This window comes from Diadema antillarum, unplaced genomic scaffold, assembly GCF_040938485.1.
Source record: "Diadema antillarum isolate AM-2024a unplaced genomic scaffold, OU_Dant_1.0 seq00002322_RagTag, whole genome shotgun sequence".
NCBI classification, from domain to species: Eukaryota; Metazoa; Echinodermata; class Echinoidea; order Diadematoida; family Diadematidae; genus Diadema; species Diadema antillarum.
The window spans coordinates 88,674-101,714 of NW_027272943.1; the positions used below are offsets into that span (position 1 = coordinate 88,674).

Here is a 13,041-nt window from a genome sequence, read left to right on the forward strand (position 1 = left end):
GCAAAGCAACCTTTACTTCCAGATGGCACAGGGGTGATATTTTCTGGATGACATTTCTTTTGGAAGTAGAATACTTCATCTGGCCTATCTGGCCACTTCCATGCACTCAGTTGTGCCAGATTTATACATCTTTTTGACCCTAATCTGGGGTTCTTCTTCCACAATATTTGTGATTTCTCCTGGATACATTGCATTGCAATACTGTACAACAAGCCACTCACCTATCTGGTACTTGTTTTTCCACATTTGAATCAGGAGAACTCTTGCATTTGTCTTTGGTCATCAAAGCTTTCTTCACCTGAATCCGAGTCTCAGCACAGTCTTCAACCAACTCATCGTCATCATCACTATTTCATTTTATTTCACTTCATTTCATTTATTTTATTGTCCATAAAATGGAAAGTTTTTATGATTCAAGTGGCACACATAAATACACACATATATAAAGCACACATTTCAAAATGAAACACAGAAAAAAAGACACATGTCATTAATTCATATAACATAACACAGAGAAACTGAACACTCAATAACAAAATATACATTCACGACATCCAATATTGCACCAGTTTCTTCTATATCTAATCTTAATAACTTTAAACCCAAGTATTATATATATTAAACAACAGTTGCAAAATACAGCTGTACAGTGAAATACAAAAAAAAAAAAAAATAAGGCTGATACAGCACATACAAAAACAAAATATTGACGTATCATCTTGTAGAAATCTGAAACAACACTATCAACGAGACATGAAAACTCGTCACATTGAGGACGAGTTAGGTGATACGCTTGTGGTCATCAGATGACAGTCATCTGTGATCGACAAAGAAAAGAATGTGATATAGGCACCTTGAAGTTATATTGAGCGTACATGCGAAACCGTTTCTGTAACCACTCGGCCACGGGTCATCCACGGAAATGGTAAGACAAAAAAAAAACAATGTATAGATATAACAGGGGGAAAGTCAATGCCCACTCAACCAACGTGGCCGTGTGAACATCTATTGCATTGCTAGACGGAAAAGCGGCCTTGTAACGACTGAGGTCGCTATGCCATTTCTGGCAACTTGGGAAAAATACGTCCCGCAGACATAAAACCTATAATCGGCTGGTTTTGATACCTTGCCTTTAATCACAATTTTCAGTGTAATGACGTCATCAAATTACAAAACAATGACATCGTCTTGAAAGACAATTGTTCAAAGTACAACACCTCAGTCGTCGTCATTACATACTATGATCGGTTTGACAAAGTCAACCTGCAAAATTTTGCTGCAGTCGAAGCAATGTGGTCTCCAACACACAAAAAAGAGGGATATGGCGTGTGTGTGTGTGTCTGTGTGTGTGTATAGGTGCGTTTATATACGTACGTGATTTCTACATGGACGAATATGTAATACAAAATTGAAGAAAAAAAAGTAAAATAGCTAAGTATTTCGTTTCGTGATCTTGTGGGGTTCCAACCCGCAACCTTACGTCTCTGAGACGTCGCCTTTAGCCACTCGGCCATACGTCTCGACGAGAAAATATGGGGAACGTAAACTTATGTATGTGAAAGATACATGAGGAATCGTTTTGTCCACATTCCATTTTCATTTTCAGTTTTAAACTGCAAAATTGTCAATCTGATGAGGAGATTTCAAAGAATAAAATGCATGATTACTGCAGCTTATTGTCTCAGCTACAACATACTAAAGTTTCAGAGGAAATGAAGCAAAATCAGCTGAGATAGAGGTGCTTAAACGTTGTCAAGTCAATGCATGGTTTTAAAAAAAATCACCTCCCATAGACATAACACGCAAACTTGTCCGATTTTGTGTCTTTACTTTTATCACAATTTAAAGTATGATGACGTCATCAAACTAGAAAACATCGATATGGATTTGAAAGACAGTTGTTTAATGTATAATATATTAATCGTACGTTGTCAGTTTGCTATTGACATGATGATCAATCACATGAATATGAGGCAGCTATTAGTACCTGTATGAAATTATTATAGGCATGGTTATCAAATTCCCTTAAAATTTCCTTATTATTGCTTTATTTTTACACACAGTTAAGCTATCTCTTTAAACTCGTCACAGTTTAATGAGAATCATGAACATCATACATTAGTACCATATTCAGTTCCATAGCTGATCGCGTTTGCTAATTAATTAAGATTTATTGTCTAGAATGTGCCATATGGCCAACCTGTATACACACGTGGACACACAAACACAATGCTAAATGTATGTATCAAACCTCTGTAACACAACTTTGAACTAACTGTAGAAAGTATCGCTGCACTTATCATACATACTTTTTATCATTATCTGAAACTCCACAAAAACCACTAATTGACAAATAATCATCAATACAGAAGACTGACTTAAAGGAACAATTCAAATACCTTTTTTTACAATGTATAGCTTCTTACATGTATAAAATCAGCACAAAGTAACCACGACTACATTGTGTTACTGAATTGATATGAACAAATTTCATTTTGTTACAATATACCATGATCAGTTTGAAAAGCCCAGCCTGCAATATTTTGCAGCATTTGAAGCAATGCAGTCTCCAACGATAAACAAAGGGATACTGTGTGAGTGTGTGCGTATAGGTGTGTTTACATGCGAACGTGACTTCTTCATGGACGAAGGTGTAGTACTCCATTGAAGAAAAAAAGTAAAAAAAAAATTATTATTTTCTTTCGTGCTCTTGTGAGGTTCGAACCCGTACGTGTGCAACCTCACGTTTCTGTGACGACACCTCTAACCACTCGGCCATACGTCTCGACGAGAAAATTAGAGGAACGTAAACTTATGTACGTGAAAGATGAATCAGGAATCGTTTCGTCCGCATTCCATTCTCATTTTCAGTTTTAAATTGCAAAATTGTCAACCTGATGAGGAGATTTCAAAGAATAAAATGCATGATTACTGCAGCTTATTGTCACAGCTACAACATACTTAAGTTTCAGAGGAAATGAAGCAAAATCATCTGAGATAAAGGTGCTTAAACGTTGTCAAGTCAATGTATGGTTTTTAAAAAAAATCACCTCCCATAGACATAACACGTAAACTTGTCCGATTTTGCGTCTTTACCTTTAATCACAATTTAAAGTATGATGACGTCATCAAATTTCAAAACCATGACATGGACTTGAAAGGCAAATGTTCAAAGTAAAACATATCTGAATTTGGGGTGATATTAAGCTTAAACAATAGAGATACGAGTAAATGAATGTCAGAAACAGTACCTCAAAAAAATTAATTCCACTTTTTTTATTTCAGATGATGATATGATGACGTCATGAGTTTTCCTGGCAATATTGGTACTTGAAACGTTATTTCCAATTCATATGCTTTTGTAATATGCAATAGAAATATAGGGTCAATGGACGATTTAAAGAGCTATGGCGACATAAACAAAAACATGTTTTTTCACTATATTTGCAGAAAGACGCGCGCGCGGAATTTCAACTTTGACGCCAGTGCATTCCTTTGTTATAGGTCAAAATCGATCGGAAATCAATGGATATTGTTACTCAAAGTATCAGAAATCCAAATCAGTCAAAAAAATTGCATTTTCATGTTAGTCACGCCCTCTGCGCGCGAAATTGCGCGGACGGACGCGCACGCGAGAAAATGTTTGAAACGCTTAAAATTGTCTGAAACTTCGAGATTTCCCATTGGGAAGTCGTTTTGAGCCTTTTAAAATTTTGACGCGCGCAAACGCGCGCGTAATGATGACCTGGGTAACTAGCGTTAAAATGTAAGATAGAGCGTGACCTGAACTTTGTGTCCACCGAAAATGATACAGAAATGATATCTAGTTATGAAGTTATGATCGATCATGTGACAAGGTCCGAAAATCACAAAATGGCGCCTAGATGACGTCATAGATATGTTACTGTCATGAAAACCTTATTGTGGCTAGATATTGTTATGAGACATGTTGACTGAAAATGTCATGTTATTCCGTAATGTCATTGTTGAGATATTGACGACACAAAATGTGGCAGAAAGAAAGAAGAATAAAAAAAAAGAGAAATTTTGGCAATCACAATAGGTGATACGCTGATAGCGTATCACCTAATAAAAACTTACTACCTGAAATAAAACTCCCCATTAATCTCAATAAAAAATTTGAACAACATCTTACAGAGAAAGTGGCTGATACAGCACACAAGGGAATGTGGCAGATACAGCACACACAAGAATGTGACAGCTGCAACACACCCAAGAATGTTGCATAGCATTTGCATTTGCACATATTTCTCAGACAGAGGGTGATTTGCACATGAGACAATATACTCAACCTTCCTAATAATTCTCTGTCTACAAATATCATCCCATTAATATTGATCACTCAACATGGCTGTAATTGGGACCTTCACCTTCTGAATGGCATCCGAGGTACATTTGTATCTCTTACAAGCAGGGAGTATTTCTCATGTGGCATAACAAAGTAAAATTTGTGGGTGTTTGGAACTTGTATGGCATCTTTCCATCTTTCTTCCAGTAGGCCCTTGGTCTGTTGGATGAAAATGGCATCAATGTAAGCGGGATGAATTCCTGGGTTTCTCTGCACAGCGAGCTCATAGCAATCAGCTGGGATTGTTGCTTGGCCTTTCCCCGCTGCGGATGTAGCGCCATACAGACCTCTTGACTGTTCCTCCCAGGCCGTCAATAACTCCTTTACAGTCGGATGTTGCAAAAAAATGCCAGTGCAAGCCTGCACCAAATTCTTGCTCCCATGGATAAAGGTTGGAAAGTAGAATTGAATTGGCTGCTTGCCCTATCAGAGAATATTTATGTCTATTTGATGGATGTTTGGCTATTTGTGTTTGAGCTCTGAGAAGATACGAGCCATGATAGCATGTACACTGACTTTAGTGTGCTGCAAGTCGTCTGATATCAGCACAATGCTCTCACTAACTCCTGGACTGATCCATGCATGCATGGGCTGTGAAGATTGTTGCTTGTTTGTGGCACCAATGCCCCGGCTGGACTTTGTTTTGTGTACCGAAGAAGCATTTTCTGAGAAGTCCACTTGTACCAGGACATTGACACCATCTACAGAGCTCTTCAGCCTCTCAAAGTGGGCAGCTTGTTTCCGCTTGATATATACGTAGATAAAAAACCACTTCACTTGAGATTTGAGCTCAGCAAATATTTCTTTCACTGTACCCAGGATCTCTACTTTTTCTACCTGACTATCGTTTTACCATTGTTGGTACTTGATGTTAACAGATCTTCATGTTCCTTATTGGGTGCAAACTTTGTCAATTTTGTCCTTGCAATCAGAACATTCTATGGCCATGCACTCCTTGCACCCAGTGTCACACACTATTTGTTCAGTAAAGGATGAGATGTCGGTTGGTAAGCCTGTGTGCTCATGAAGAGCTGCCAGCAGAAGTTGTGCATTCTCATGGTGAGGGCATATGCAAACATTATGGGAAATTTCATCATACAGCTTCACATATTTGGGCCGGCACTCGCAGAATTTGCTCAGACTGATAATGTTCCCTTTTTCTTTGCTGAAGAAGGTGTATGCCTCTCGAAGAGACATCATCAGAAACCTTGTCTGGTAAATATCTTTCACTTTCTCTCCATCTCATTTTTCATTTGGATAATCGCATGATCCTTTCTGCCAGGTGCTTGCCAAGAAATATCCTCTTTCAAGAAGAAAGATGTCACATTCTCCACAGTTTGAGGGTCTAATCCTGGTCTGCCCTTATCTTTCCCTGGGAAATTGAATACATTCTTCAATCCAGCTGATTTTGCAACTTCAGCAGCCGCCATTTTTTTCTCTCTTGGTGCATACGGCAAAAACTGCTGGGCTCGTTTCACTGCTTTTCCCAAAGCTTAGGCAGTCTTGTACAGTGTTGCCGTGTTTGGATAATCCGATAAGCCAGTGCTGCCATCTCGAGTCTGCCTTTCAGTCTGGCCACCATTTTGCTTCGCACGCTCTGCATGACAAAGATTTCTGATCCGTCTATTTTCAAATGAATGGTGTTCATCCAATTCATTCTTTGTCATGTTTTTCATTCTTCTGGCTCTTGCCTTCCCTTTCCGTTGCTTATCCTTTTGAGGATGTTGCTTGTACAAGTTTTCTTCATTTCGGATCTTTTCCCTTCTCCGCTTACACTTTTCAGCATTGGATAATGGCATTGTGCTAGAAGTAGATTGAGAGAGAGAGAATTGTCTGATTGATTGAAATTGTACTGAGTTACTGGAGTGACAATATGGTGTCGGACGTTCACCATGTCGGACGTACATTCAAAGTGTACGTCCAACACGTTAGTATCTCAGTTTTGACCAACCATACAAGTGACCTTTGATGATGGTTACATTGCCTATGACAAATGTACTTTGCATCGTAAGTGATATGCTTTATCTCCCTTCAGATATCTGTGAATATTAAAAAATGCATGTTTACGGTGTTGGACGTACACCACCAAAGTGGTCGAACCTGGGAAAACTGTTAATAAAAACAAAAAGACTGGGAGTTTTCTTTGATTAATAATTGAAAAGTGCACCTGTCAACCTTATTGATAAGATATAAGAGTTGAGTAGTTTTGAATTCTTCATGAAATAAATCAAAAGTCTATTTTGGCTACTTTTTACTGAAAATGAGAATAAATTTAGCCTCTGACTTCAACGCCCGTAATTCTTAGAATATGCATAGCAAATTGAAATTAACAAAATTCCCTGAAAATATAATCTATTATAATTGATACAGTATCTTAATTTTAGTGATTTGATGATTTTGAAATTTTGATGTTGAGGTTAACTATTTTACAGAATTGCCCAGTACAGTACTCTCCGCATAATCAGGTAGGCTCGGGCAAAGCGTTTCTTACCAGATTAAGCGGAGTACCCAATAAACAGAAGAACGTGCACGCGTCTCATTCACACGTTGTAAACTTCTCGTATTGTGAATGTTGTTGCAGAGCAAGGGAGGAGCGCAAGTGTGTTCAACTCCTGTCTGTCTATGCAGTTGTGAGTGCCAGCTACATGTGTAATGAATGCGATTAGCCATGGAAAATTTGACATGCATGATTTCTTAAAGTGTTATATGCAATAAAATGTGGGTAGAAATTCGTAGAAGAAAATTATTTACCCGTTTATGCGGAGAGGCAACCCGATTATCAGGTAATTTTAATGTGCATTGGAACTAACTCTGACATTTCTACCCAATTAAACGGAGTACCCGTTTAAGCGATACCCGATTACGCGGAGAGTACTGTAATTATAAAAGTACAATATATGCAATATCAACAGTGACTGATATTCCTTCCATAGGAAGAAAAACAAAAACAGAACCAAAAGGTGTGATATATTGCATATGAATCCTTAATGAAGAAGAAACAAAAACAAAAATAGATTAATCCCTCTCAGTTTCCAAAGTACATGTCTAATATGTGTAATTAATTGGCATTATATTGTAATTATAAAAGGAAAGCAATGTCAACCGTGACTGATATATCTTCCACAGGAAGAAAAACAAAACAAAACAAAACAATATTTAAAGAAGTGATATATTGCTTATGAAGCCTGAATGAGGAAAAAAACAAAAATAAAAACAGATCAATCTCTCACAGTTGCCAAAGTACATATCTAATATGTGTATTTATTGGCCTGATGACAAAGATGAATAAATTTGTGTTGTCTGAAAAACTAGGGTATTTCTTCCACAAAAAAAAAATACCCCAAAATCTTAGTTAAATGAGAGAAGCAGATTTAATTTCAGTGTAAATTAGTTGTACCTATTTCATATCCTTCTGTTGATACATTTTCCGTAATATACTCTTGTAATTTCTCGACAGGTTTAAAAGTCTGAAAAAGTAGGGTATTTCTTAAAAAAACAACAACAAACAAACAAACAAACAAACACCCCAAACTGTAGTTAAATGAGGGAAGCAAATCCAATTCCATTGTAAATTGGATGCACCTATTTTATATCCTTATGTTGATACATATCTCATAATATACTATTGTAATTTCTCAACAGGTTTAACAGCCAAACATCTTGGGAAGTCCATCAAAGAGATACAACCTCACATGGAAGCTATGGTAAAAGTCATCATTGACTTTCTAGTTTTCCTAGAATAGGCTGTAATTAAGTATTCCCACTCTGCTGTTATTCCTTGTTTTTGTGATATTGATGGATCCTATTGTTAATATATTTTATGGATCCCCTCTAGAAAAAGAATCAAAGAAGGAAGTGGATGATGAGTAAAGAAATTGTTCTGTTAAACCTATTTTGCAACAGACTAGTTTTCTGACCAGGCACCGCAATCCTCTAGATATCTTGTTGAGATATTTTGGAAATCAAGTACATATTTGATCAAGGTGGAAAATAGATACCATATGCTTATGGCATGAGATTAAGTGTGAATGAATGTAAGTGTCATGATTGTACTTTGAGCACTTATTAGCTCATCTAATTTATTTCTAATGGAGTAATCAAAATTAGGAAGTAGACTGCTGAAGGTTAAGACAGGATCCTGTGTGATGACGTCTTGTAAATATTACTCAAGAGTGGAGTGCTATTAAAGGTAACAGCTTGGGGTAACCCTTCCTCCCCCCCCCCCCCCAAAAAAAGGAGACGAACAGAGATCATAGTATCACACATTTTTTATTTCTTTTTAACTCCAATATTGAATGATATTGTGCGACCATCTATGCCATTACTTTGTGTCTTGAGTTTCATGATTTCATGCATTGAAAAGAATTGTGAATATGTACCATGGCTTGAAAACATTTATTGGTATTTTTAATTGTTGTTTTCCTCTGCAGAAAAACAAATACCAACTCAATGTGTGTGGGGAGGGTGGTGAGTACGAGACGTTCACGTTGGACTGCCCTCTCTTCAGCAAACGCATTGTCATGTGAGTTGAGGTACATTAACCTTTTTACGCTGAAGTGGCGATGCACATGCAACAAAGTATGCTACGAAAGTCTTTCTAAAGAGGACTCATCAGATTGTTGTATGTCGTGTATTGCGGTGTATCATGTGTAAGAGGAAATTTTCATGCTAGGCCTTGGAAGACGACGTTTGCATGTTTTTAATTTCACTGACTGTCACAACGTTTGAGCAAGTACTTTAAATAGCTCACTGCTGCCACAGTGGTAAAGGACTTTAGCAGCACATGTATCACACTGCAGTCAAAGGTAATTGCTTTGCACTATGCAGTATGTCAGCAAAGTCACTCACCCTAGAGGACTAGTAAATGTGAGATACCAAAACAGTTTTACCCCTGCAATATACCTACTTTGAAATCGAAGATATGAAATGATATTACATAATGTAACAAGCGAAAAATTTGGGCACGTTAGATTTTGTGCTAGTTTTATGTCGCACGACATGCATGAAAATTTCCACTGCACAGAATCCAATTAAAGTGTGCTACCTCTCATGCTTGGCCAACACATACATGTAGATGTAATTGTACTTTGGTCAAATGTGGACTCTTTCCATGGTGATAGGTTCTAGCTCTGGTGATTTACAGTTTAACAGGTTCAATTCTTTCCCAATGATATATTTGGAACACACTGATCCCCAAACCTGTGAGTAGGTCCTTTTTTTTAATGACCTTGTGGTATACTCATCCACAAGAAACTTTGAAACAAGATGAATTGCAAATCACTGGATCCAAGAAATTAAGATTGCCAAAGTTCAGTTGACACCATGATGAATGTACAGGGTACACTTCATTGGGCAACTGAGAGGTGAGCTACTGTACTCATCATTGCAGGCATTTGTGAAGTTTGCTTACATTTTACTATTCATGTACAGTGTTTTAATTGAATGGGTTTTCTACTTAAACATCTGTGGATGTTAACCTCTTGCCATGTTCAATGAAACTCAGTGCTGTAAATTGACAGTGATGCAGTTCATTTTCTCTCCAGTAGGGGCATATATAGCTATCTGTGGATGGAAAACAGATGTTAGTTGCAGTGTCACCATGTATTGTAATATTTGGCCTGGTATCCTTTCTTTCTGTATCATGCTACATGTGCAGTGATGACTTTCAAGTTGTGCAACATGACGAGGATGACATTTCACCAGTCTTCTACATCCACTTCAACAAGATGCACCTTGCAGCGAAAGACAAGGTGCCACAGTGTACTGGAGATTAAAATGGAATGAAATTTATTATGGTTTTTAGTCCCTTCCAAGCCATTCTTCTTCCCCAGATGTTTAAAATGACTTTCGTGTCTATCTTATAAAGTTCAAGTTGGTAGTGTTCATCCTAATGTAAACTTGGAGACTGTTGTGAAGGTAGAGCTGATTTTCATGCTGTGTTATATGTAATGTGCAATGACATCTTCTTCTTTTTTTGAACTGATGTTGCGAGATGCTTGCAAAGGACAGCCAGGATGCCCAGAAGAAGAAACAAAAATTCTTTATTCACAACACATCTTTGAAATCATTAGTGATGTTATGATATAATATATACTTTCATAGTTAGGTATGTTGTCAAAGTCTGGCGGTTGATAAGTAGATCAGGCACACTTTTTTTTAATCGTAAAATTAATGCTCTCTTTTTTTATTTGTCCATCTCAAACACCATAGATTGTGGAAGAGAAAAGTTTTGCGGAGAGAATCAGAGACATCAAGATGAAGCGGGGAAAGTCTCTCTGTAGTGACCTGGACATTCCTGATCTGACTCCAAGCAAAAATTCTGCTCTCGAGTATCCCATCATCAACATCAACATCAACTGCCCATTCAACGAGGGTAGGAGGAAAGCCATATTTCCTGGGTCTTGTCGCATAGAAGTTGGAGTTAAACATAAGTCAGAAAAACAAACAGAAGTCTCAGAATACTCAATCCTGATTGGCTGATACTTGACTTATGCTTTATTTTCTGTCTTATGTTTGATTGCATCTTTTTTTATACGACAGGGGCCAGATTTCCTTTGCATTTGTACTGCCATGTTGAAGGCTGATAAGTGCCCTCAAATGCTTAATGTATTTTGTCCTAAGGACACTTATATATATATATCTCTTCTCACTTCAAGCTCATGTGCCACTGTACCTTTCCATTCTCTGTGCACTGTTGTTCTTATCTGTCCTTGGTATGAATACGTATCCTTACATGTGTTTATGTCTGTCTTTGTGTATTGATGTGAGTGCATCATAAGTGAGTACACATGTGTTTTGAATTTACTCAGATGTGACTGAAGGTATTTGAAATGTGATTTATGGTCGTCCATCTCTTTTACTTATAAAAGTTCAAAGTTCATTTCTAGTTTTGCCATAATGTATGCAGAGTTGCTCAGCAAACGATCATGTTACATGTGGCATTGATTTAATCCATCTGTGAACTGAAAAGAGTTTAACCATCGATGCGTACCATGTTTCCATGTATCATGTATACAACCAGCTCGCAGTCACTCTCCATGCCCATTGACTGTGGCAGATTGCATGTTGGAATAATTCCATTTTTTAGATATTTCCCCAGGGTTTCTGTCCAACTTTTTGCATCGGCCCTTTTAGGGTAAAAGTCTTCTTCTTTTTTCCTTTTTGTTTGTCGGAGTCAAGTGCTGTTTATTCAAACTCTTTGAATGAATTTGCCATTGGTGGACAATCACATTAGCACTTTAATGCTTAAAATTTAGTTTTAGTTTTCTTTAATTCAAAGATAAAGAATTGAATGTGAAATTGAACTATTATCTTTCTATTGTGAATATTGTGGACCCTCTGAGAATAATATTTTCTGTGAACTCTTATAGCAGTCATTTTCAAATTCTTTTGTTGGATGATGACATAAAGTTTTGCCTATTGTTTCAATATGAAATGACTTCTTTGATTCAGTTTTTCTTGCCATTATGATGTCTTATTCATTGAGAGGCAGTCATTGAGTCTTCATTCTTCCGTAGCAAGAAGCCATTCTGTTGACTAAAGAGTGTTGAAATGAAAAGATGCATATTCACACTGTCTACCTACATTTTCAGAATTGGAAACTTGCCAGCCCCCATTGTGTAACCATGGTAACCAGGGCTTTGCCTGGGTGTCTGGTGTGAGGGCATCCAGCGAAACAAATTGCGGTAGTGACTCCTCTGTCCTGCAGAGCACAGAGGTTGCCATGGAAACACTCAAAGGTAATTTGGGATTTAGCAAATGGTGAATTTCACACCCTGACTCATCCAAACATGTGATTTTTCTAAAAAGAAAACAACAAAATTTCTATTAATCACCTTGCTCTTGCATAAAGAAAAACATTTTATAAAGTGAATGCAAGAATATATAAAGACATGTAGCTTTTAAAAAGGACTTTAGTAAACTTATCACTCCTTGGCCAGTGTATATTAATACACATACCTGTCTGTTGATATTGTCTTAAAAATAGTGATGCAAAACAATAGTTTTAATGGAAATGATGGTACTGATAATGATAGGAGGATAGACAATAATGATAATACTTGTAGTAGTAATGTGATATTATTGTTGATTAAAAAAAAAAAGTCATAAGAAATGACATAACCTCTTTTCATTCTAACTCCCATCCAAAAAGCACAGCTCCAGAGTCAGGGATATGGTCTACAGGATGCTGTACTGGTTCACCTGTATGTCAGAGACATGGCTGACTTTGCCCACATCAACTCCATTTACTGCAAATACTTCTCACTCAATCCCCCAGCAAGGTAATTCATGCAGCTTGATTTTCTTAATTCTGTTCCCATGTAAAATCATAGAATGACGATGCAGTTAATTGTACCCTAGGGTACCAAATGGAAACTAGCCATTTTTAAAGAATCTTTATTGTTTTTATGCCTCCGCCAACGAAGTGGCCGGAGGCATTATGTTTTCGGGTCGTCCGTCCATCCGTCCGTCCGTCCGTACGTCCGTCCGTACGTACGTCAGTACGTACGTCCGTCCCGTTTTGTTTTTGTCGATATCTCAAGAACCGTGTGGTGGTTTTACATCAAACTTGGTATGAGGGTATATCCTGGGGGGATAATACTTTCTTTGGATTTTAGGGTCACGGGGTCAAAGGTCAAAGGTCACAGGTTATTTTGTGAAAAAAAAGGTTG

The 13,041-nt window shown here is 37.4% G+C and overlaps 1 protein-coding gene across 1 annotated transcript in view; it reads left to right on the plus strand.

Annotated features, from left to right (window-relative positions):
- The window catches only part of LOC139714579 (uncharacterized), a 32,863-nt gene that overhangs the window by 9,039 nt on the left and 10,783 nt on the right, over positions 1–13,041 (plus strand). The window contains exons 6-11 of the mRNA XM_071626269.1: positions 8,012–8,073; positions 8,800–8,891; positions 10,026–10,119; positions 10,580–10,742; positions 11,962–12,108; positions 12,522–12,651. Coding sequence (XP_071482370.1) covers positions 8,012–8,073; positions 8,800–8,891; positions 10,026–10,119; positions 10,580–10,742; positions 11,962–12,108; positions 12,522–12,651 — 688 coding nt within the window. The remainder of the gene's footprint in view (positions 1–8,011; positions 8,074–8,799; positions 8,892–10,025; positions 10,120–10,579; positions 10,743–11,961; positions 12,109–12,521; positions 12,652–13,041) is intronic.